The sequence below is a fragment of the Curcuma longa genome, unplaced genomic scaffold (genome assembly GCF_044706935.1).
Source record: "Curcuma longa cultivar G26 ecotype Majalengka, Jawa Barat unplaced genomic scaffold, ITB_CL_G26_1.1 utg2798_np1212_758248_RagTag, whole genome shotgun sequence".
Lineage (NCBI taxonomy): Eukaryota > Viridiplantae > Streptophyta > Magnoliopsida > Zingiberales > Zingiberaceae > Curcuma > Curcuma longa.
Genome location: NW_027435600.1, coordinates 803,278 through 829,533, shown reverse-complemented (window position 1 = coordinate 829,533; position 26,256 = coordinate 803,278). Strand labels below are relative to the sequence as shown.

The following is a 26,256-nucleotide window of genomic DNA, read 5'->3' as shown; positions in this document are numbered from 1 at the left end:
CATATTTGAATCAATCATTCACTGCTGGCTACAATCCCCATTCAGCAGAAATCAATCCAACTCCACAAGTTCCTTCCTACCTATAAAGCATCCCGACCCTGTCCTTCATTTCTATATACATCATCAATGGCTCGCCTTCTTCCCTTCACTCTGCTCCTCCTCGGTCTCATGGCAGCTGCAGCCCTGGCTCGTACGACCCCCGAGGAGTCCAAAGTCAGTGCTGCCCTTCATCTCGATCGCCCTCAAGAAGCCAGCGCGCCGACCTCCAGCACAAGCTCGGCGTCGAACGCCGCGGGCGCGCCAGAAAGTGCGCCGCAGCACGAGCATCGCCGGCCTGCCGACAAGTCGATCGCCGGAGCGGAGGTGATGCTCGGAGGGCTTGCCACCGCCGTCTTCGCGGCCATTTTCGCGTATATTAGGGTGACTAGGAAGAGAAGCTCGGAGATCAGCAAGGCTTGATTTTGTTTCCCTTTTCGGATGGATGTTGGTGTATAGAAATGTTAGATGTGATGATCTACATAGGGGAAAACAACTAGTAGCAGAGAATTATATATATATACGATTTGGATCACTAACACATGCAGTTTTGAATCAATCTTTTCCTCTTATGCTTTGAGATACTTGTTGTTTCGACTGATCTCGATTTCTTTCATGCACCAGCTGTTTACTCCGGGAGAGTGAATTGCATGGACAAAAAAAAAAATGATGGAGATAGAATTCCTCGTCTGGCTTGATAAGATTCTATTTAGATTCCACTACAAAATCCGATCGACAATAGATCTGAATCAAATTAATGCTTCCGGATTGTGCGATTCTAATATTCCGATTTTACAAACCATGGTTTCGATGCTTATCTTACTCCTTTACATACTAATATATAAATTAATTGGTAAATTACCCCATAACTCAGAATAGAGCCGCCGACGGTAAGCTTACAGGAGGTGGAGATATCTCCCTTGTCTAATAAATTCCATTTAACAATTTCTCTTGGGTTTTTCTATTATTTTATTTTATGTGGGCGAAAAATAAGACCACCTGGAGGAAGAAGCGGACGACGACGACGACGAAGATCGATCGACGAATGGGGTCGAAGCAATGCGAGCTTTGCGATCGGCCGGCGATGATGCGCTGCGAGTCCGACCAAGCGAGCTTGTGCTGGGAGTGCGACGCTAAGGTGCACGGAGCCAACTTCCTGGTGGCGCGCCACTCCCGGTGCCTCCTCTGCAGGAGCTGCCAGTCACCCACGCCGTGGTGGGCGGAAGGTGCCAGGCTGGGGCACACGGTCTCTGTCTGCGAACGATGCGCTGCGGAAGACGGCGATCGAGGAGGTGGAGGTAGCAGCGGCGCTGGGCGAGGCGAGGAGGGAGAGGGGGAAGAGCTAGCAAGAGAGTTGGTAGAGGATGAAGAGGAAGACGAGCGAGATGAGGAGGAAGAAGAACAAGAAGGCGACGACGACGATGGAGAGAACCAGGTGGTGCCGGCGGTGGCGAGCTCTTCGAGCGGCGGGGAGGAGGAGCAGCAGCAAAGCCCGGCGGCGAATCGCGGTGGCTTCTTGAAGCGGATGCGGGAGAATGCTGATCTCACCGTCGCACAGGTAAATCTGTCTCATTGCTTGTTGCTCCGACATGATTTGGAAACATCAATCTCCTTCAAACAATGTTAATTCCTCTTTCCTCCGCATCTTCGATCTCAAATCGGCGCGTTGATCTGAAGCATTCGGCCTCCGATTTTGCCCTTTCTTTTCATCTTTGACTTGAATGAACAAAAAAGCAAAGATTTGTGAACTTTGATTCTGGAAATCTTCAGACAAAATTTCCCCTTTCATGAATAAGGAAGAAAATAGGCTTCCTCCCTCACAATAACACTTGAATTGCCGACAGGAAGACCACATCGTCCGCTCCTCGTCCCATCCGAGCTACCTCGCCTCCGGCCCAGCTCCGGCTTTCTCGGCGGCGGACGATGGGGCTACCTCCTTCCCCTCCGTCCTCCGCCCTCCGCGCCGCTTAGGATTGCAAGATATCCAACCTTCTCCGGCCTGCCGCTGTCTCCGCCATGCTGGAAGCACGTCGCACCACTCCCCTTCCTTCCGATCTGAATAAGCTACAGAAATTCCATCTATTGGCATCTCATGATTGAAATGCCATGGAAAAGAAAACAGAGTCGACAGCAATCAAAATTTTCAAGCGTTTATTTAATATCTGGAATACAAAATTAACATCTGAGCAATGAACGATGTATCTGTTTTTTGTTTTTCGAGGAAATCTTTTTTTCTCAAAATGATTGAACTAAGATCAAATTCATTCTGCTACTGCTACTAATAGTAATAAAATAAAGGGTTAAAAAGTGTAAATTATAGGCAAAATGACCACAACCTAATTTATCTATCAAAATGAATTATTTCAGATTCGAGGAAACATTAATCTTTTACTTTAGAGTATTTAAAAGTTCATAATATTTTAAAAAATTTACTTTTGAAAGTGCAAGCTGATTTATACAAATCATCTTGCACTTTGAGAATGGACAGAATGAGCATGAGCTAATTTATAAAACAACTTGGATTAAAGTTTTTTAGACAAAAGAAAATATTAGTATGCTACTCAGAACGTTTAAAAGCTAATAATATAATAGTTAAAATTAAAGGTGCAATTGGATTAACAAATTAATTTGCAGTAAAAAAATAACAAAAGGCTAATTATAAACCATGCATCTTGAATCTTGATTTTTCATCAAAATGAGCTTTGAGTCTGTATATTGTAATAATAGTCAAAACATATTGGTGCATATTCATATATACATATCATGAAAAAAAAATGGGTGGAGGGTTTGGTTGCAATCTAAGTTGTATAACAAAAGATTAGATTAGAGAAAGTGAGAGGGAATAAAAAATCATGTGAGGATCGAAAGAGACCGATGTTATATATGGGTGACTTTTTTATGGTGTTTTAGGTGTTGCAACAACTATCCAATTCTTAAACATTTTTTTTTTGTGATTATTAAATTGGTCATGACGACGACCTCAAAATGTGCTTAGTGAAATAGTCTCAACTTATACAAAAATTACTATATGCTATTGATCATTTTATTATTTTTAATCAACCCATAATTGACACATATTTAATTTTAGTTTACCTTTTATATATTCCTAGCTATTTTCTTGATTTGAATATTTATTCTTTTAAATTTTTTTTTAACAACTAGTGATTTTGCTTTGTTGCTAGATTGTCACTTCATGCATGTGTAAACAATATTAATGTTTTTACAATACGAAAATCATTTTCACTTTATTAACAATTGCCATATATGCTCTCACAAGTCACAAATTAAATGATGTCCATTGCAATGTGAGAAATGAATCACTCATTGAGTAAGTTGATTGTAAACATAAGAAAAAGATGCTGATAATTATGTAAAATAAAATAAAGTTGATTTGATTTTTTTTTTAAAAAAAATTCTTTTACTCTAAATCTATTTTAAAAATTAAATTATATAATGATGAAAATAAATAAAAATACTTTCCAAAAATATATAACGAGCAGGAATAATAATGAGGTAGGAAATTAAAGTAAATAATTTTTTTATTCACTCTAACTTTTTTTTTCTTCACAAAATACTTTAGATAAATAAGTTTTATTGGTATTTTTTTTCATTTCTAATGATTACTAAAAATTTAAATATAAAAAAATCACTTAATGAAAAATCACTTTGAAATCTGATGAATTTGTTATGTCGAATTGGTCATCAATATAATAAACGTGCATTTCAAAATTATTAGCTAGTGATATGTATCATCATATTATATATTCTATTTTTATATATAAATATATATTAATTTATAAAATATATAAATCTGACTCGTTAAGTAAACCATATGACAAGCAATTCACATGAGACATTGACAAAGTAAAATGTTTTAAGTTAAATAGTATTACGTACGCACTGCAATCTCTACCATAATATCTTTTTTGATACTAATAAAATATTGAAATATAAAGATTTGAATCTTTCCCTCTAATTATTAAATCTAAGCAACATCAAACTTAACATTTGATTCTTTCCTCTAAATACTAAATTAACTAAGAAATATTAGGTAGATTATCCAACTTAGTATTCTTATTTTTCTATGATCTCAATTATGAGCACAAATTTAATATTTTTAATTTTCCTCTAAATATATTTTTATTATGACAATATTTCAGACATGCTACAGTGACAAAGCATTCATTCCACACATTAATTATAGGATATTTTCCTTTGTTGGTTACTTCCGAATACCTAGATTATAATTTTTTTTAAAACTTTCAATTTCGTTAAATATATAAAAAAGTAAGATCCATTTAAAAGTTATTTAAGATGAGAAAGTAGCTGAAAATTCATTGATGCATTAGTCTTCCGATCATCTTTTTGGGTTTTCTTCCACGTCATGATCATCATCAAGATGTAGATTGTAAGTTAAGGAGTGGTTTCCTTCCACATCATGATCATCGATCGTCATGAAGACGTGGACAATTTGTATTTTGTTTGTTTGTGAAAAAAAATTGTATGTTTTGGTGGCACGTGTTCTTGACCACCCGATAGATTCAACGCGCATCGATAATGTCCAGCGCCGTGGCCTGGCGGTGGCGGCTGGAACGCGGCGCCGGCCACCGATGTTGAAATATCCTCGTCGTTGTTTTTGCCCTCAACGTTTCACATCGTAACTGGACCCGGTTCATTTAGCGAGATTCCTTTCCTTCCCCGCAGTCCACAGTCCAATGGGAGTCAATTATTCCGATTCACCACCGTGTACAAATAAGGAGGCGGGGGAGGACTCCCTCCCGTCTGCCTCGCTGCCTCTTTCTGCGGTTCCTCGTGGAATCGTTCTCCACGTAAGTCTGTCCGACTCGAACGATTCGGCGTTCTTCCCCTCGATGTTCTTCGCTTTTGATCACTATTCGAAAAACCAGATTTTTTTTCTAGCTCTTTTTTGAAGGTCTTCTTTGGTCCTGGATAGATTCTTATCTTAGTCTTGTTTCTCCGATTTAAGTGGAACCGAATAGCCTAAATTTAGCTATTGACTTGCGCTTTTTCTTCAGTAGATAAAAAAGTAAGATCCTCCTTGTGATGTGGAAAGATATCCATTTCTAGATACCGATTCAGCTGTGATACACGGAGCATCATGTGTTTTGGCATAAAGGTTTGATTTTTCAATAATTAGTGTGTTGGTGAGTAATTGTTCTGTCTTGCATCTGCTTTTCCCCCAAACCCCTGAGATCCAGGATATCTGTTTCTTGATGTTGAGATTCTAATGTAGTTTGTGGCATGAAATAGAGGAGTTCAAATTGGAACTGATTTCTGTGATCTCCTTCATCTGCAATTTAGATTTTATAGGCAAAGAGTATCTTTATCCGTCAAAACGTTTCTTTGTTGTCAGCGTAAATGGGTTTATGCATCGCGCTGATATTTATATTCTGGATTTGGTTGAAGTCCATTCAATCAATTTCGACAATATGCATATATACAGACATACACACATGGAAACTTATAGAGCAAACTCCTCTTTTCTTGTTCATACTTATGTTTATTACCAAATAAACTTTCCCTTAGCTAAATATAGATATGTTATGAAGTTTTTGAAAATTGATGCGTTAAAATGATGAATCAAGTTATTTTTGCTCATCAATTCAATGGAATTGCAGTTTCTCTTCAGGCATGGAGGATGGTAATTCTTCATTGAGAGATTTCTATATCCCAGATTACATGCTAGTGCCAGAGTCAAAAAAAGTTGATGTCCTAGAAGAGCCCGCTTGTCCTGTGGTTGTTTTCATCAATTCAAGAAGTGGTGGCCAACTTGGAGGCAATCTGATAAAAACATACCGTGAGCTTCTAAATTATGCTCAGGTACTTATCTTGAAAATGACATGGGGAATACTATCCTTTATGATCAAAATGGTACAATAGATATTTGATTTATTGATTCTTCTTCAGGTTTTTGACTTAGGAGAAGAAGCTCCTGATAAGGTGCTTCATAGACTTTATGGTAACATTGAAAAGCTTAAATCTGAGGGAGATCATCTTGCTGCTCATATTGAGAAGACATTGAGATTAATTGTGAGTGAAATGCTTTAGAATGATTCCAATTAGGATTGCCAGATTTTTTTTTTGGTTTGTTTAAGATATGCAATTTTGTTTTCTTCCAAATTTAAATATATAAATAAAACAAGTCATCTTAGGTTGCAGGTGGTGATGGTACAGCAGGTTGGCTTCTTGGCGTAGTCTGTGATCTTAAACTTGCAAAACCACCTCCAATTGCTACAGTACCTTTGGGAACAGGAAACAATCTTCCTTATTCATTTGGCTGGGTAGGTCAAGCTTGGAATTTCTACTTTGATTCTTAGTTAAATTAACATTTAGTACTCTCTCTAATGGGAATTTTGTATTGCTTCTATTTAGAGGATCAGATGATAACGTGGAATTCTCCACACCATGCTTGTTAAGCTTGATAGTCATGATCATTTGAGTTTGATTTTTATACAAAATGGCATCTTTCTGTTTCATTCAGATAAGTCATTAAATTTTGATTTTTGTTTAATTTTATCAACTTTTAACCAAATTGGAAAATCCTAAATTATCAGTTTTTCAGAGACAAATATTTAATTTTATTACTTTTAATATTAGTTTCTAAAATATGTAAATTATTCAATTTGAAACAGAGCAAAAAAGGGAATTTTGATCTCTAAAGAAATTTGGTTCAGTTATAGTTGTTTTGAAAACTACAAGTGTAAAATTCAGTTTTATTTGACTTTGCTCAATTTTGTATAGTTTGCACCATATGAACACCCTACATGTCTGTGCGTTGGAATTTGGTGGTATAATTCCTATATAGATTGAATTTAAATCAAACACAATTTTATTCATTATTTGTCAAGGGTTTAACCAAACCTTTACATAATTAGTAGTTATTGCATTGCCATGACTACCTGGTGATAGATATCTATTGTCGCATGGAGATAATCTCTATTAGGATGGCATGAATCACTAGTGGCTGAGGTTGTCAATTATTTTAGCGATTTTAGCAATTGTCAACTCGCTATGTTGAGCTAGATAATGTTCAACTCTCTTTCTTAGGGATGATATACATCAGGATTTGTCAAATCTAAGAACCTGACCTTAATTGTTTGGAGTATTAAGACAACCTGATTCCGAGTCCAAAACCCAACAGTATATAAAAAATCCGAACCTGATATTTTTACGGGTTGGGTCACATTTAGTTTTTCTAGTTTACAATTTTCCAACTTTAGGTCAGATTGATCATCTTTGGGTTTTTTTTCCATGTTTTAATATGCCTTGTTATTTAATATTTGATATATTATGTTTCTTATATATATTATATTATGATCATTATTTAATAATGACTAGCAAAATCAGTTTGGATTGATTTTTTGGGTTTGATAAAAAATCTGTCGAACCAAACTTGGACTTGAACATATGTAAAACACAAAACCTGGCCACAAAGTGCAAAAAACTCAATATCCTTCACAACATCCATTGTAGTTGTTAGGAAGTTGCATATCATTGGGGTGGTCATAAAAGGCCATTTTGATTATTAAATGTTGCCTTAAGGTACCGAGGGAACCACCTAAACATCGCCTAAGTGCTGACATTGCTCTTGCAAGGAGTATTTCTTAACATCTCAAACACTATTGAATTGAAGAACAATCATAGTTTAAAATTTCGATCAGTGTCGGAGTTCGGTCCTGGATAAGAACAATACGGTTTCGGTACCATATCGTGCTGTGCTGATACAATTTCGATACTTTTTTTAATTTTAAATATAAGTGTATATTAATTTTATTAATATTTGATTATTAAATATGTTCACTATTGATGTTATATTTTGAGGGTTGAGTTTATATTTCAATATTCTCTCATAAGATAATATCTAATAAATTTTTGTAAAATATTTTAAAAAATAAATAATTCTCAAAATTCAAAACTAGATCTAAAATTATAAAATTATTTGAAAGGCTCAAAGATAATTATAAAATTATTTGTAGGTCTTAAATTATTTTTTTGAATGTATTTGTAAATTATTAATTTTTAAAAATTTATTGAAATGTTTAAGAATTATATTTTGGAAAATTTTTAGATTATTTTAAATTCACATTCAATTTTCAATATATATTAAAAATTTAAAAATAATTTTATAAAAATTTAAAATAATTGTTTATAACTATTTTATATAATTAATGGTTATATAACAATTAATAGTTTATTTATACTAAAAATATACCTATTTAAAAAAAATTAACCTAAAAAAAAATCGCAGTTGCAGTTGCAAGTACCGTGACCCTGTGGAGACCTCCACAGAGTCGCAGCAGCCTCCACGTCCTGCAGAGGGTTACAACACCCTTTGCGTGCCCTCGCAGAGGGTCACAATACCCATCATCCTAACATATTCACATCCCATTACCTAGGCCCCTCGATTGTAAATATATCAAACGTTCGTGAGCAAGCTTGGGGTTCGATTTGATAAGAGCTTGTTTATATTTGTTCAATACATAAGATCAATTAAATGAATAAGCTTGAACAACTCGTTAAACTAAATGAACAAGCTTGAACACATGTGTATTCAGTTCGTTAATGTTCATGAACAAAGATTGTGAACTATTTGTGAACAATATTCACAAACAAAGTTCATGAACTATATTCATCAATGAAACTCTTATCAACATATTAAATAAACAAAGAAAGTTTCAAAATGAATAAAAAAAACTTGTATTATCAAGCTTAATAACCAACTAAATAAGCATAAAATGTAAAAATTTCAAACAATCAAACAAGACATGAAGTGCGTCTAATGGTGTCATAGCCTAGCAGGAGGGTTGTGATAGGTGTGTGACATGCAAGAAAGGGAGATGGGGGATGGAGAGGAAGGTGGAGTTTGATGTGCAACTGACCATGAGCGACAACAACATGATTGACTTTGGCCATGGTTGCTGGGCTAAATCATGAGAGGGGGAGGAAACAAATGATAAAGCACGAAATGGGGGGAGTGGGATTAGGTTATTAATTATCATTTTGCAAATAAGTCAATTAAAGGGGTAGCCTAGTGTATGAAACTCCTACCAATGCGGGGTTTTGGAGAAGCGTCAGACAATATTGGATCTATTGTATGCAATCTTACCTTGCATTGCAAATATATCATTACTTTTTGAAAATTACAATTTTGTCCTTTAAGAAAATTAGATACTATGACTAAAGGGTATTGATGTCTCCATGCTGCACTTAGGAAAATGTGAGACTGACGATGGCTTTTCTATTAGCTGTGATCAGCTGCAGCACTGGCAAGGTCGAGCTCTTATGTGAGGTTGAGAGTAGCAAGAGACCATGCACGGGCTAGCTCATGGTTGGAGGAGATAAAGGCTCTTGGTTAGGTGTCATGTTGAATGCCAAATGCGAGAAAAGGGAGGAGTTACAGGCTCTATAAGGTGGGAGGAGCTAGGTTGGCTCTAATACAAAGTTTTATGGGTGTCTCAAAGGTAATTACCATTAGTGAATTTTATATGCATAGGTAAATAATCTAGGTAAATTATAAGTTTCAGTTAAAACCTATTCTTCCTGTACTTGCTAATTAAATTTATTTTTTAAACACTAATAATGAACACATGCTCAGTGATTGGATGATCACTATATCATTTTTCTTATTTAAAAAAATTACATAAACATAGCATATCGTTGTGGAGTACACATATAGATTTCTGGTATAAGCATTTGTATAAATTTCTAGCCTTGTTTAGAATTAAGTGTGCTGTTTCCTCATACTTCATGAAAATGCTGATCCCCTTAACTGATTCTAATTGGTTTAATTTTTTTATATTTGTTTTTAATGTACTGCAGGGAAAGAAGAATCCTTCTACAGATAAGCAGTCAGTTCTGTCTTTCCTTCAACAAGTTAAAGAAGCAAAAGAGATGAAAATTGACAGGTATCCTGGCATTTCACTAGTTGATATGTTTCCATGGCATCATTCATCCTGTGCACTTCAACCTGAGACCTCAGACTCACACAGCGTGCTAGATATTTAAATTCCACAGACAGAAGTATCTTTTTTTCTTGTGGAATGTGACTTATTCATGTCTGCCCTTCTAAAATCAGAACACTAGAACTTTATGGATTTAAGGTTTCTCCTTGTTCAAGTTTCCACATTTCTACTTATCCACTAATCCTTTTAGCACTGATGAACTCAATAGGTCGCAAGTTGCTATTAAAGTTTTACTAATTTTATATTTTCTTTACCTAACTCATAGCATCTGACAATTACTTGCCAGTGGTTTGTTGCTTGTATTTGCTCTCCCTATTGTTTTCTTAAAAATACTTACATGGATTTAGCCCATGATCTGAAAGGAAATATTGCTATATAGAAGTGATCAAGTGTTTGATTAAGACGTGCAAACTTAATGTATTCCCATAGAGAAATCTCATCAGCTACTGGATAAGAGCTCATAGTTCCATTTCGGTGATGATATCTAATTTGTATTTTGTCCTTTGTTCTAGTTACATCTTAACATGGGCATCCACTTACTGGATGGAAACTATGCAAACAATCCTTGTGTTTGTGACAAGTCTATTTGGTGCTTTACATGTTACATAGGCAACTCTTATGTGTATACTAGGAGAGATAGGACACCAGGTGGTTAACACAAAATGGGTTTGCTATTGAACTTTTACTTTCTCAGCCTATGACCAAATAGCGTAATAACTTGGTTTGTAGCTGTTTCTAGTTCAAATATTTCACTTAGATTTACATAACAATATTTATGTTGTAGGGGAGATTGTGAGCATTCGAGTGAAGGACAGCAAGGAGTTTAGAGAAACCATGACAAGTTGTTTGTGGGCAATGTAGCATGGTGAACTTCTACCGAGGAGTTACAAGAACATTTTGGATTGTTCAACAAGGTCTTAGAGACCTATATAGTGAAGAATAGATCTTTAGAAAATCTACGGGGTCCTATGAGGCTATTTGGCGCTCTTGGTAGAGAGAACCTCATAGATAGACTATGAACCCGTCTAAAAGCTTGAAGTTGGATAAAATTTAAATAAAGGTTGCCAAAATGTGTTTAAATACGAACACATATTTAAGGTGAATATAGGTAGAGGCCATCTAGATGTACTTAGTGATTTTTGATAAGATTGACTCTAGATAAGATTGAGGAATTAGATGCATTTTGGAACTTAAGAAGGATCAAAGGACTTGAAAAGGGATTGAGAGCCTATGTACGCACACTATGGTAGTTTTAATCTTGTTTGAGCGTCTTGGTCAAGCTTCAAAATTTTTTAACTTGGCTCTTAGGGAATGTGACAAGGAGAGCAAATAAACTTATTGTGACTAAAATGACGCTCATTTGGTCTAGTTTCAAAGGTATTCTAATTTGAGGGGTATTTTGATCATTTTACCATGTGCAAACTTGATGGGTTCATATTTAAATAGGTTTGATATGTGTTTTGAGTGTGTTAAGTTTGAAAACTAGTGATGTTGGTCCCGACCAGGTTAGAGGCCATTTCGTAGAAATAGTGTTACTTCACAAGGATATTTTAGTGATTTGACATAGCCAAAGGTTAACCTAATTAGAATTGAGTAAATTTATTGTCTCTATTTTGAGTAAACTCACTTTCTTATGGAGTGGAATTCAATTTCGAGCTAAAAAAATTCACTTTTTTCTTTTCAAATCTATTTTTAATATATTTATTTTTGCCCCTCCGTCATTCTTTTCATCAAAGGAATTGGAAAGAAAATATTTCACAAATTTTAGATGATTTTTTTACTACCCTTTTACTTTCTTTAGTTGATTCTTTCCTTTGTAGGAGAAAAGTGGCTTTCACGCTGATAGGTACTCTCTATCTTGTTCTTTCAGGATTTCATGATATCATTTTTTATCTATTAGATATCTTTCACGCGGTTAGCAAATGATGACTGGGATGCAGTGCACTGCCCATGTTCCCTTGCATATTTTCTATGGCATTTTAATACACAACCCCAATGTATAATCTAAGGCCATATTGACTTATGGTAGACAGTCATTTCAACTTGTAGTTTCACTGGCATCTCCTTCATTCATGCACAAATGGGTAGTTATAATGTAGCATGGGTCTTTTGTAGAAACTGGAGGCTTAACCTTTAATGCTTTATGATGATAAAATTATTATTGCTTCTCTATTTGCTTCAGTTGGCATATTGTCATGCGAATGAAAGTTCCAAAGGAAGGTTTCTTTGATCCAATTCCTCCATTGGAGTTGCCACACTCTCTTCATGCATTCCAACGGGTATCAAGTTCAGACACACTTAATGTGGTAAGGCAACCATGCACTATACTTGCTCTTCTAGGTGTTTGAGAAGTGATTTTAAATGTCAGATTTATGCATAGTCAATTAAGCATAAAATACACCTTGCAGTTTTACTCTGATCAGATGACTTTGTAGATTTAATAGTACTTGAGATATAGATAAGGTTTCACCAGTCTGTCAGTCATATTGTTGTGGCCTTGACTAATCTGTTGTGGGTTATTTGATTTAAATTGGCACTAAGTGGAGGTGAGGAGGTAAAGATTTGCTAGCGATTCTGCAGTTGTTATTATGGTTAAAAAAGGAAATGATGATGCAAGAATTATTAAGACAGCAAAAATGATTCCATATAAAATTTTTACCTCCTCACTTTTCCTTTTTATCTCCTTTGATTGCTTCATCGCTCTTTTTTATATTCCATTACCTTTGCACGTATGATTTCTCTGTATCTATGAACTAACTTGTAACTTTGCCTTGTTACAATTTGCATAGTTTTACAAGAGTGATATTCACCCCTTGTTCCAGCAGTAATAGATTATAGATTAGTCAATGAAAGCTTCTTATCTTCTCTTTATTCTATTTTTGAAAATGTTGTTATTCCTGTCATACCATTTCTAGCCTGCTAGATCCCTCTTGTGACGTCTGGTTGCAATGCACCTGTCACATAGGAAGGGAGCCATTTTACCTTAGTTGGAGTGGAGTTCCCTTTGCGTAGTCATGAGAATTGATGGCCCATAAGCTGGTTCACTGGAAAAGAAGGATATCCATGATTTCCTTGGTGGATGAGAAGGTGAATATTGCATGGTATCAAATCTCATTCAATGTTAGTCAATATGGAATGAGAAATATCTATGTGGAGATCAGTGAAGGAGAGAGCAGGCATGAGAAATTCATTAATCCCTAATCAAACAAGTATTATTTAATAGGTATACTGTTATACCTATAATATATAACTTGGTTTAACTTGATTTGGCTCTAACTCAACCTATATCTAACCAAGATTGAGGCTCTACACCATATAATTCTTATTCTACCATTAGGCATCTAATTAGGACATAAGTTTTATGATGGAGAGCATGAACCCGTCCGAAAAATTTCGGCAGCATCTCCCCTGTAACAATGACTATTCCCTAAATACATGCAAATATACTCAGCCACAGGCGGCTGGAATAGGACAACTCGTCCAATCAATACACACAACACATATACACAGAATGCATATAAGGCCTCCATGGCCACAATCACTAACTCATGCATGTAATATCAAATCTGCAATAGCATATGGAAAATCCACGTATCGAAAACATCGTAAAATCCGACAAACGAATAACCACGAATCACAAACCAACACAGATACAGTCCATAACACACTACAAGTCCAAATGGAAAATACAACTATAACAATAAAATACCAACTAAAAATACTCTCAGATGTGAGATAGCAGCAGTCGACCGAATCACCAAGCTCCAAATAACCTATCTGCTACCTGGGGAGAAAATCAAATAACCCCAGGGTCTGGGTAGTGAGCATTAGATACTCAGTGGGTACAGGTATGAAGTGCATGTAAAGGTAACAACAGGTATGATAAAAGAGTACAGGTCAAAATAACATGTACATGGTATCAGGTATCAAGTATCAGCAAGGTATCATGTGTCAAAGTATAGAACATGGTATAATAGCTGAATCAACTAAGGAAAGATCATGCATAGCAACAGGTATCATAATCATAACATGTGAGCATGTATGGCATGGCATCCAAGTGCAACAGTCATAGCAAGCAAGTGCAACAATCGTAAGCATATGATGAAAATAGAATAAATATCTATATCAACCTACCAACGGTGCATGTAAAAACGTAGCAACCATAGCAACCAAAATATCCGTCACTGTCCGCACTCTACACTCCCCAGTCACCCCACCGAGCAGTGAACTGAGGGGCCAAACAGGACATACTGCCAGCTCCAACAACTGACCACTAAAGATAAGTGGGGAGGGGCAGTGTGGCAGGAGGGCAATGTAGCCAGTCCTGGTGCACCCAACTGTAGTGCAACAACTTACCTATGCGTGGCACCACAACACGGTGCAGGTAAGATCCACCAACAAAAATATCTACAACTACCATGGATGTATGCTAATCATCCCAACATGTAATAGCTAAGTCAATCAGCATGTTCAACAGAATCAGTATAGGTCAATATAAGTCCATGTTATCAGAGTTAAGACTAATCTAATCATGGATAGATCAAATAATGATCATACAACAAGTATCAAGCAACGAGTCATACAGGAATCAACATGATACAGATATCAAGGGTATCAACATGGCAACAGTAGATCATCATAAGGTCAAAAGCAGGTATCAAGCAAAGATGATCAAATGTATCAACTAGATACTATCAACAGGGTATCAACAGGATAACAGGATAAAAATAATACATGCACTGGAATAGGAGAACTGTAGTGACCAAGTACAGGGTACCCACCTGATCCGACAGTCGTCGATACTAGAACCCCCAGAAATATAGGACCGCAAATAAGTCAAGGTCCTGCAATTAAATAATAATACACACATACTACCGTATCAAAATACAGTAATTAAATTAATATAATGTAATCCCACTTATATCCCTGTTTACTTTAATTAGGTTTAATTCTAAGTAGATCAAACCTTACCCACTCCAACAGTAGATAATCAGAACTCAACAAACATACTGCGAACCATGTTCAACGCACACCACAGACTCACCAATCCACACATTCATTTGCTCATCAAGAACAATCAACCAAAATTAACAGGGAACTCACCTCAAGGTTGGTTCGTGCCCTAGCAGCAAGCTCGATTTGATCAGATCTGACAAGAATCACAAACTAAACCCCCCAATCAAGCTTTGATTCTCTTCCTCTTTCCCTGCCGTTGAAACACCAATCCATCACACAATACTCAAACTCCATAGCTAATCAAAAACATACAGATCAGGATCAAGTAGGTTTACCTCTAATCGAGCTGTTCACAGCCCTAATCCCCTTTCTTCTTGCTGTCGTGACCCAAGCCAGCACTAATCGGATCGGCTTCAACCGTGGCTGTGGAACAAACAACAGCAAGATCTAATAGAAACCGAAGTAATCCCTAGGGATTTTGTTCATAACCAAGCAATACCCGAAACCTAGCCTTACCTTTCGGCTTCACCTTCTTTGTTCTTCTCACTTGGCTACCAGGATTCATAAACTCTAGTACTTATCCTGGAGGTCTAGAGTTCGAATCCTGGGGGAGGCAAAAATCCACTGGCCAGGGGTGGAAAGTCCTAGTGAGTAACGACACGGCCGAGGGTCGTCGATTGACGACATAGGGGTCGCCAAGGGGGCCGCTAGTTGGGCCGCCCAAGGGACCGCCGATTGGGCCGCCAATTGGGCCGCCCAAGGGGCCGAGGGGCCGAGGGGCCGGGTCGTTACAATTTGAGCAAGATAATTTGGCCCTTTGGCTTGGTTAGGTATACTAAACAGCAACCTTGTTACACCAAGGATTAGTGCAACTTGCAAGGTGAATATGCTTGTCACATTTGTATCAATAAGGAGACAACGGCCAGTATGACTGAAATTCGAAATCTTGTATATTTATACTAGTATATTATACATTTTTCTGATTTTTCATTTTCAGATTTATAGATGAATTCTCATTAATATAGGTTTGGATAGTTTAACTTTGCTAAGTATTTGTTCTCAGGAAGGTTATCACACTTTTCGTGGTGGCTTTTGGAACTACTTTAGCATGGGTAAGAACTTTCTTTTTCTCAAATGCTGCTATACTTTTGTGTTCTCAGCTTATGTTGTAGAAGAGGTTTCTGTAATTTTATTACTATAATTCTGATGGTCTACTTTTTACCTTCAATGTCCATATAAACATACTGTTCTTTGGTCACAAATAACAACAATGGAAACTGTGATCACAAGTTTAATAATAACTCAAGTTGCAAAGTATTTTTTTTCTTTATTTTTTTCTACTTACATCTCTGTGGTTTTCTTCTACTCAAGTGTCTGTTGTTTTACTTTTTTTAAACAAATGATCATACAGGACATATTTGAGACCATTTTTTAAGATGCATGCATACCAAGTTTCATATATAATTTATTCTGAGAGGAAGCACAACTATAATGTTTGTTTTCTTAATGGCTTCCTAGTTTCTGTTGCGATTAAATCAACCCATAATGATACCACCAGTGCTAACCTTATTGACATGTGATACAGGTTGCCACAAGTTATACCCTTCTTACCTTGTTTTGTACCAGATCCATTCTTCTGATCCCTGCCTTTGAACAAGAAATATATTAGTTTCATATCAATTAGAATAAAATTTCATAGAAATAACTTGAAAATTATCAAAATTTTATTAACCATAAAATACCTTGCTACTAGAACCTCCCTATTAACTAATATCTTATTGCTAAGAGAGATTTAGAGATAATTAGTTATGATTAAGAGACTAAGAAACTAGATTTGTAATTTTTTGCATCATGGGCAAAACAAGTAATTTTCTCCTGTGTTGACAAATATCGAGCTCATGGGACACACCACCTGTTACCACAGATACTGAAATTTGAATCCATGCCTACAACCAAATTTAATCTCCTGAAGGAAACAGAAAGCAGTATAGTTTTTTTTTTATTTGCGTTATCTTATATTTCTTGTTTTTCTAGTAAAGGGTGTATTGTTTCATTTTTTTTAAAACATATTGTATGAGACACAACATGACATACCTTTTTTTTATAGGAATGGATGCCCAAGTGTCATATGCATTTCATTCTGAGAGGAAGAAGCATCCAGAAAGATTCAAGAACCAATTAACTAATCAGGTTTCGACTATGTTACTTTGACAATCTGTCTTCTTTCTCAATCTTCATGCTATTTTGTAGAAGTTCAGATATCAAGTGAACTTTTATTTTCATTAGCAGTAGCATCAGTGTTTCCAAAGGAAAACATTGATTTTTATCCAGGCCCATCCATAAACTTCACCAATTGAGACTGCTTGGCAAGAATTGCAAATTAACTGCTATGTTTGTAGTTCTGGCATAATTTCTAGATAATGGATATATTACATTGATCTTACTGTGAGTATCTATATATGTCATAAGTTACATCAATTTCTATTGACACACTGGTAGTGGATCACTTTCAGCTGTGCAGCCTAAAGAACAACAGTGGTTTTCCCCCCACTTTTTTTCCTTTATTTTTTTATACTTATCTTCTTAGACTTGACTTGATGTGCTTTGTCTACAAAATATTATTTAGTAGCTAGGTGATATGTAGAAGATACAAGTCAACACGATTGGACTACCATTTCATTATAAAAGTTTATTAATTTCTGTACAATCAATATAAACCAAATGATGTGCTTACAAATCAAAAGTAATAGTCAATATTTTTATAATGATGATAGTCTTTATTAAACATTTTCTTCAGTAGAATGTTATTTTTTATTATTTATTCCTATAAATGAATTATCATAATATCAAAAGTAGCATTTAATATACTATATAAAGTCATTGTGATATAATTTCTTGTTTTAGTACAAATATAATTATTTAATTATAAATATCTTTAAAAAATTTTATTAACACTTTCCTATTAGAAAATACCATTTATATAATAATTCTAGTGTACATCATTATTCTATCACTGGTATTTTCATAATGTAGTAAATCTTTATCTAATCATGTAAACATATAAACAAAATTATTTTATTACTTACATTTTATTTAAATTTTTATTAATCATTGTGTTATAATTTTTAATATTCATGTTATGATGAATTTATGTATATTACTTAGATTCTTGAATTTAAGTTTTAATAGTACTAAATTTTAGGGAAATGAAATATCATATTGCTTCATCAGACACATATTACATGGCTCTATAAGATTCATTACAAAATCTTAAATCTAACACCTAATCTAGGGCTAAACTCTCTAATTAATAATCTAATAATTTTAATACCTCTTGGCATTCCTTCAAGCTGGAGCATGAATATTATATATATATATATATATATCCATCTTATTACTTAAACTAGTTAAATTCTCACAAATAGACAAACATAATATTGATCAAGAGCATGATTATATAAATAAAAACATAACTAAGCAAAATTTTTGAAATTATTGATCAAGTACAAAATCAATGATTTCTTTGACTTTAATATTATTTCTTAGTCATCTAATGTAATATTGACTAGTTATTTATTGGCTACTAAATGAGTGAATTTTTCTGGCAGAGTACGTATGCAAAACTTGGGCTTAAACAAGGATGGTTTCTTGCTTCTCTTTGTCATCCTTCATCAAGGTAATGCCTGGTTCAATTGGTTGCTTAGTTTTGAAAAAAAAAAAAAAATCATTTAGTTTCATGAATGAAGGTTGCTACCATGTAACCTTGAGATCATGAGTTTGAGTCTGGAAACAGTCTCTTGCAAATGCAAGGTGTACAATAGACCCAATGTGGTCCGACCCTTCTTCGGACCCTACACTGGCACAAAACAATCTTAGATCTTTGTTTGGAACAAAAAGATTATGAACTGGAATTGTCAAGATTTGGAGAGGTTGAGGAGATCTTGATATGATTTGCTAGGTTATTCAGCAAACCTTCAGAAAATCAAAAAGTATGATGTTTGGAGAAGCTCCTTATGCTTGACAATAAGAGAGAGGTGAAGTATTTCCAAGGTTTGTTCTGCCTCTAATGTAGAAGAATTAAGCTAATAAAACATGGAATAAAAATCTTATCTTGGGAGAAATATTTAAGGTTTTCCTACCTCTATATACAACAACAATAACCAAGCCTTATCCCACCAGGTGGGATTGACTTTCCTACCTCTATATAAGAAGAATTAAATTAATAAGTCATATTTTGAAACAAAAAATGTAGATTATAAAAGTCTAGTAACCGATAATTATGCCGATGAAATAAGGGAGGAATTATAGTACAAGTATAGTGTTTTTTTGGCAATTTTTCACATGTTATTATATGCCAATAGTCAAATTGATTCCCTATATTTTTACTTGGAGAAACCAAAAGTTTCATGTAGTTAAGTGTCGAGCAATTAGGAAACAATATGTACAAAGAGTTAATATAGGAAAGAATCGAATGCTAAAACATATGCTTGGGAGATAAAATTTAAAAAAAAAAAGTTTAGTAGTTTGAAAGTCACAATTAGTAGATTCTATAGTTAGACAAAGTGAATTAATTACAGTTGAAGGCATGGTTTTTAGTATCTGTATTGTTAATTGCTTTGGAGTTTAATAAGTCATATTTCGAAACAAAATGTGGAGGTTATAAAAATCTGTTAACTAATAATTATGTTGATGAAATAAGGGAGTGCAAGTATAGGTTTGCTTTTGGGTAATTTCACAACTGTTATGATATGCCAGTAATCAAATTTGATTCCCTATATTTCCACTTTGGATAGAAACCAAAAGTTTCAAGTAAATAAGTGTTGAGCAATTAGGAAACAGTATGTATAAAAAGTTAATATAGGAAAAATAGAATGCTAAAACAAATTTATGGAAGATAAATATAAAATGAGTTTATTAGGTTGAAAGTTACTAGTTAGATTCTATAGTTAGACAAAGTGAATTAATTACAATCGAAGTCATGGTTTTTAGTATCTGTATCGCTATTAGTTATGTAGGTTACTAAGTCATATTTTAAATCCAAAAGTGGAGGTTATGAAAACCTATTTACTAATAATTATGTTGATAAATGAGGAAGTATAGTACAAGTATAGGTTTTTTTTTGCAATTGTACAGGTACTATATGCCAATAGTCAAATTTGATTCCCTATATTTCCACTTTGGAGAAACTTTACAAACCAATCTAGTTAAGTGTATGCCGGTGGAGAAGGGTGCAACTGACATGGCCATGATTCACCACCGCCAAAGAAGTTTTTGTCATTTACTCAAACTATCACTAAATTAATGTCTTTTTTCACCAACAAGTTCTCTTTCTTCTCTCCCTTTTAATCTAGCATTTTTTGACCTTTTATTCTCTTTCCATTTGACTATCAACGCTCTTATAGTCAAATAGAAAGAGGATAATATAGCAACGATAATATAAGATAAAATTTATTTAAATATAGATGATGATATAGTAAGGGATAGAGCCCAATGACAAATGGAAAGAGAATAAAAGATAAAAAACTGATAATATAGCAATGATAAAATTTATTTAAATATAGATGATAATATAGTAGGGAATAGAACCCAATGACAAATGAAAAGAGAATAAAAGGTCAAAAAAATGATAATATAGCAACGATAAAATAGGATAAAATTTATTTAAATATAGATGATGATATAGTAGGGGATAGAACCCAATGACAAATGGAAAGAGAATAAAAGGTCAAAAAATGATAATATAGCCATGATAAAATAAGATGAAATTTATTTAAATATAGATGATGATATAGTAGGGGATAAAACCCAATGACGTAGAAAGATGCATATAACCTACCCCACTTAGTGGAATAAGACTTGGTTGTTGTTGCTATTATTATTTTCTTTTTGTTTCCTGTCATTTGCTCCTTGTGACCCTATCTCTTCATCCAGAAAGATTCCTGTATTGGAATCACTAGGAACAATGAGCTAAAAATGGGTCAATTTTGGTAGAAATCAGCTGATTCCTTCTAAAATTTGCATGAATACATTAATTTTTGATGAGATGCAAAGATTTCAGGTATTAATTGTTGCATTGTTGCAACCCTAGTACATGTATCCTAGAAATCGACAAAGATTGGATTGGCTACTGCCAATTCGGTCCTACTCAGCTAATACATATAGGGATTGACTAGGATCTCACTCTACTTCTTACAGTTTCAACTGTGAAACTGAGACTGTAAGAAGTAAAGTGACAGTTGAAACTGTAAGAAAGTAGAGTGTCAGTTCAAACTGTGAGAAGTAGAGTGATATCCAAGAGAATCCTTGTAAATAAAAAAAATAATAGAAGAAATTTAAATATTACTGGGGATGTAGTGTTGTATAAAGAAAGTAATAGCAATAATGATTTTGATTGATTCCAACCAATTGGGATCATTTCTGCTATTAGAGACCTCTATGGAGTAATAAAATTCTTGTAGTTAGAATTCAAATAATAGGGACTAATACAGGCTGGCGATGATATTAATAATGGATGGAGGCATATCTTACAATCACTTCTATTGGGTTTTTTTTATGAACTCTATGAGAGTCCGGTTAAGAATAATTTCAATTTTAAATACTTGAGAGTAAACTAGAAACAGAATGTTAAATAAAGTATGACTAGGATTAAATAGGTTACTTCCTTGAAAAAATGGATCAGACGTTACTGCCAGAAAATTTTAGTATATTTTAAATTTTACAAACAAGATACTCTTCCTTGGAGTATAAGTATCTAGTTATGCCATTTTTTTCATAAAATAAGGATCAACAAGGTTCACCCAATATATTAAAAGCCAAGTCACCAAAGTCCAAAGAGGTACGTCATCAAAGCTAAAACAGGAAAAATCAAAGACAAGATAAGAGACTTAACTCATGGGACAAATTGGATTAACATTGAGATAATAGCCCATGCAGTTTGACCAACTTATCATGAAAATCCACTAGCCTGTGCTTGACCCTACGACTCCAAAAAAGTAACAAAAGGTAAGCCATTGATGGAGAACATTTGTTACTCCGATTGATCACCTGCTAAGTAACAAAAAGTAAACACCTCAGTTTTGGTCATTCATAAGGTATTGAGCCATGCCTGTACACATGTATTAAAAGTCCGTGAGTTGAATTTTGGCAGGCTTTCGACCTTGAGAAGTTAAGATTTGTGTTTATAACTCCACCGCAAGAAAAACCATAGTAGGAGAGAAGGTTCCACCCTATCTAAGCTAACCACAATGAACCAGGTGAGAATTTTTTCCTTCTGATGAGGGAGTAAAAAACAAAGGAGACAACAAGGATTCAAATTTGGAATTCCTTCCTGACTTCATGGCTCTGTTATGATGGACCACTAACTAGGTGAAAATCCTAAGCTTGTTGGGAGCAAAGGAAGTTCAAATCAGTGGGTAATAAGCATAGAATTTTTTTAACCAACAGTGAAGTGGCAACTGCTCTTCCATCTCCATAATGATAATGGCTGAGAAGGCAGCTTTGTCATTTGTGAGGCTACAAGATATATCTTCAAGAGATCCCTCAGGTTTATCGGCTGACAATAGGAAAGCCCCAAGAGGGCACAATACAAGGTAAGGTCTTTTATAGTCACTAGCTTTTCGGTGCTGCAGTCATATAACTTCAAAAAACTACATTTCAAGATGAGACCAGTGTACCAACAACCATGCCAGAAAGATGTTACTGCTTTTTGATATAGATTGAATGATGTGTTAGGGCACAAAAATCTTGAACCTGAAACATACCTTATCAAATATTGAATCAATCAACACCAAGTCAGATCTGTAGTAATCCAACAAGCTCTATGAAAGTACAGTGTGCAGTTACAAACAAAAAAAAGTAGGTAAGAGAGATATAGATTCATTAACCAATAGGTGTAGCTTCAATTAAACACTAAATGAGTGAAAATGGAGATCATAGGCAATTGTAGAGGGAGACCTAGAAACTTTATCATACCGTATAATCTATGTAACCATATCAAAAGTGCAGCTTCTTTTTCATTCTTTGGATTAGAAATTCATTTGGTCATAGCCATAACATGGAACTGCAATCAGAGAAATTTGGAATGTTCAGATTGCCAATGTTATTATAAAAAAGCATCTTTTTGTTGGTAGACTATAAAACTTACAAAACAACCATCATAATATTGGACAGATAATGATTCTTAAAGTTCATCCTTTTTATATTTCCATAATACTTGAAATGCAGGAATATAGCACAGCTTGCAAACGTCAAGATCATGAAAACACCAGGCCAGTGGGTAGATCTTCATATTCCTAGCAGGTATAGAAGTGGCTTAATTATCTGCAAACAAATTTTGGATTGCTGATTGATTTCATCCTCTTTGAATCTGTATTTTCCTGACCGTAAGGTGTTTTTTTTATCTTGCTATGCTTTACTACTATTGTCTCTGGTTTATTGCCTAGGGAATGTGCTATGAATGAATTTTTGCTTAATCAAATCTATATTTAGTGGTAATTTATTCTTGTTTTAAAAGAAAATGATGGAGCCTTTGTCGATTTGCATAACATTGTCTTTTAAATTAAAATGCGTTAATAGAGATTGCATATCAAAATTGTGTTTTGTTTTTCTCCATGGGATTTGAAAAGAGAAAAAAATATACTTATCTTTAGTTTAAAAGAGCTATTTATTATGTCAACACTTTTCTTGAGCTATTTCCTGAAGGGATTTCTGCTGGTTTTTCACAGGTAGATTATAAATCACAATTTCATAGATGTCTGAAATGCACTTTATGTACCTGCAACTTTTTCTTTTTTCTTGTTGGCCTTTTTGATTAGACTCCATGTTAGTGATATCAATGCCTTATGTCCATGTACTAAATTGTTCTTTTAATTTCAGCATTAGATCCATTGTTTGTCTCAACTTACCCAGTTTTTCTGGAGGACTTAATCCATGGGGGACACCCAATCAGAAGAAAGCACGAAATGTAAGATGATCATTGAGTATCTATTTCCCCACTATTAATGATTGTTATCTATCATTGCAACACTTAAATTTCAGTTATGATGTTCTCAGAGGGATCTTACTCGGCCATATGTTGATGATGGCTTTCTTGAGGTTGTGGGTTTCCGAGATGCATGGCATGGGCTTGTTTTGCTTGCTCCCAAGGGGCATGGGACTCGTCTTGCACAGGTAAACGACACTAAAGAGTATCCCTTTTCCCACCCAATCAGTGTTTCTTTCAGCTTGAGATTTATTTGAACAGGTTCTTATTTCAGGATGCATGCTTGACAATGTTTAGATGTTGCTATATACATTTCTTTGCTATCATCTTACTGCATCATTGTGTGTTCATATCTATTGCTAAACCCCTATCTTCTAGATTAACTTGGCCAAATTTACACAAATCGTATTTATGGAACATTGCTACTTACACTTTCTCACTCAGGCGCGTAGAATTCGTTTCGAATTCCACAAGGGTGCAGCAGAGCATACATTTATGCGAATTGATGGAGAACCATGGAAACAGCCTTTGCCTGTGGATGACGATGCAGTTGTGGTTGAGATATCTCATTTAGGTCAAGTTGATATGCTTACTACTAAAAACTGCATTTCAAGGAGTATCAGTGACCCCTCGACGCCATCAACATGGAGCCACAACGGGGATGAGGATAGTGAGGATTCCGAGGATGAATGGGAGGGAGGGAGGAGCAAGTTTGGTGCAGCAGCAACATTCAAGATTTCTGAGGAGATTGACATCGCTCATCTGAGCTAAGTTCTATCTCTTCCTGCTTCTGTAACTACTGGTTTGAATTTGCAATTTGTAATTGTTCGAACCTGTATTCATTATTATTGACATGTTATAATAAGATATCTTTGTAGATGCTTGAAAGTATATATACTACTTGAGTCCCATTGGTATGCTTTATCATAATTTCCTTCATAGGAAAGTCAATAGAAAAAAGAATTTTCTCAAGGAAGAAAAAAAGGATGAGAGAAAGATACAAAAAGTTCTGCATGGAGGGAAAGATTTAACTACAAAAGAGGAAAAACAGGCAGGGGAAACTCAAAACAGTCGTAGATGCTATCGATCTGGTCATGTGTAATGACTCATTTGATTTTTGTATAAGAAATGATACAGGTTTGTGAATGATCTCAAGTACGAGATACTGAAAAATAATCCCTTCACTCCACAATTTAGAAGAACTATTGATTGCAGTTCTAAAAATCTTTTGTAATAGAATGTGTTTGGAGAATACAATATATGATGCTGTTGTTACAACTTACTTTTGTTAATGGAATAGCAACCATCCACAGATTAACAGGATTTAAGTATCATCCTCACTTGTGTTTAAGCAGAGTAAGCCAGACACCTGTAAGATTTCTGACATAACTGAATCCTGCTGCAAACAAAACAGAATTGGCAAAGGAAGCCTTGTTGTTGGGTATAAACTTTACTTGGGACTACATAATTCCAGAACATGACTTTGCTCAAGGACTCTTGAATTTGCTTGGATTTCTTAATGTAACCAGTGCTTCCCTTCTTCCATTTCTTGGCCGAAGAAAGCATCAGTTTGGCGCAAGCAAACGATCCAGGACTGTTGCCATTGTTCTTTGCCTGCCGTGAATCAACCTCAACACATAGTTCCACTGCCAAAATCTGCTTAGCTCTTCCTTGCCTGCCTCCACCATTGGCATGCGCGTGGCCACAGGCATCTTTTGTGTCTTCTGTTTTACAAGGCAATAATAGCAATGCAATAAGCCATCTTTTGAGAGTAATTCCGCTTAAAAATAAATAGGTCATAATGTAGGATTTGTGATTTGAACAAAGTAAAAATATATTGTGTTACCATTTTTTGTGTGTGAATAAAGAGGTCACGGGTTCAAATCCTGGAAACAGCCTCTTGCCAAAGGCAAGGTAAGGCTGCGTACAATGGATCCTGTCCCCGGACCCCACATGGCGGGAGCTTCGTGCACCGGACTGCCTTTTTTTTATTATTATTATTTTCGTTGTGAACTAATATAACACTATTGAATTCACAAAACACCAGAATCACGTGTAATAATAAGTGTTTTTGATCTTGCATGTGTAAGAGAAATCAAAATTTTATATTTGTAAGTGATAGACTATTTATCCCCTCTAGTCATTTGTCATCTATTGGGATATATCCTATAATAACATGGGCTTTTGACTCTTAAAATATTAAAATCTTGAATTTATGAATTTAACTTGGAAATAATAGATATTAATGAATTGAGATATATTAATAATAGTTCAAAACTATGGGGCAATTTTGAAATTTCA

General features: G+C 34.9%; 2 protein-coding genes and 1 long non-coding RNA gene across 4 annotated transcripts; 2 read left to right on the top strand and 1 right to left on the bottom strand.

The window, feature by feature from the left end:
- Nucleotides 1–850: 850 nt before the first annotated feature.
- Nucleotides 851–2,301, top strand: LOC141820228 (uncharacterized). The gene is made up of 2 exons (XM_074707514.1): nt 851–1,594; nt 1,881–2,301. The coding sequence occupies exons 1-2, from the start codon at nt 1,013–1,015 to the stop codon at nt 2,097–2,099; spliced, it is 801 nt and encodes a 266-aa protein (XP_074563615.1). The 5' UTR covers nt 851–1,012; the 3' UTR covers nt 2,100–2,301.
- A 2,456-nt stretch (nt 2,302–4,757) lies between these two features.
- Nucleotides 4,758–24,885, top strand: LOC141820202 (diacylglycerol kinase 1-like). Of its 2 annotated transcripts, XM_074707486.1 has the most exons (14): nt 4,768–4,865; nt 5,073–5,173; nt 5,676–5,877; nt 5,965–6,087; nt 6,210–6,338; nt 9,877–9,962; nt 12,202–12,325; nt 16,039–16,087; nt 17,083–17,165; nt 18,584–18,651; nt 23,199–23,273; nt 23,850–23,937; nt 24,027–24,143; nt 24,400–24,885. In XM_074707486.1, exons 3-14 carry the CDS (start codon nt 5,689–5,691, stop codon nt 24,724–24,726), a joined length of 1,458 nt encoding a protein of 485 aa, XP_074563587.1. In that variant the 5' UTR covers nt 4,768–4,865; nt 5,073–5,173; nt 5,676–5,688; the 3' UTR covers nt 24,727–24,885. The 2 variants fall into 2 exon arrangements, with proteins under 2 accessions (XP_074563586.1, XP_074563587.1); XM_074707485.1 differs by lacking the exon at nt 5,073–5,173 and having other exon boundaries at nt 4,758–4,865.
- Nucleotides 14,799–15,663, bottom strand: LOC141820205 (uncharacterized). Its single transcript, XR_012601117.1, has 3 exons — nt 15,311–15,663; nt 15,123–15,225; nt 14,799–14,863 (listed from the first exon to the last, which is right to left on the bottom strand). It is a non-coding gene; the product is annotated as an uncharacterized LOC141820205 (long non-coding RNA).
- Nucleotides 24,886–26,256: the final 1,371 nt, after the last annotated feature.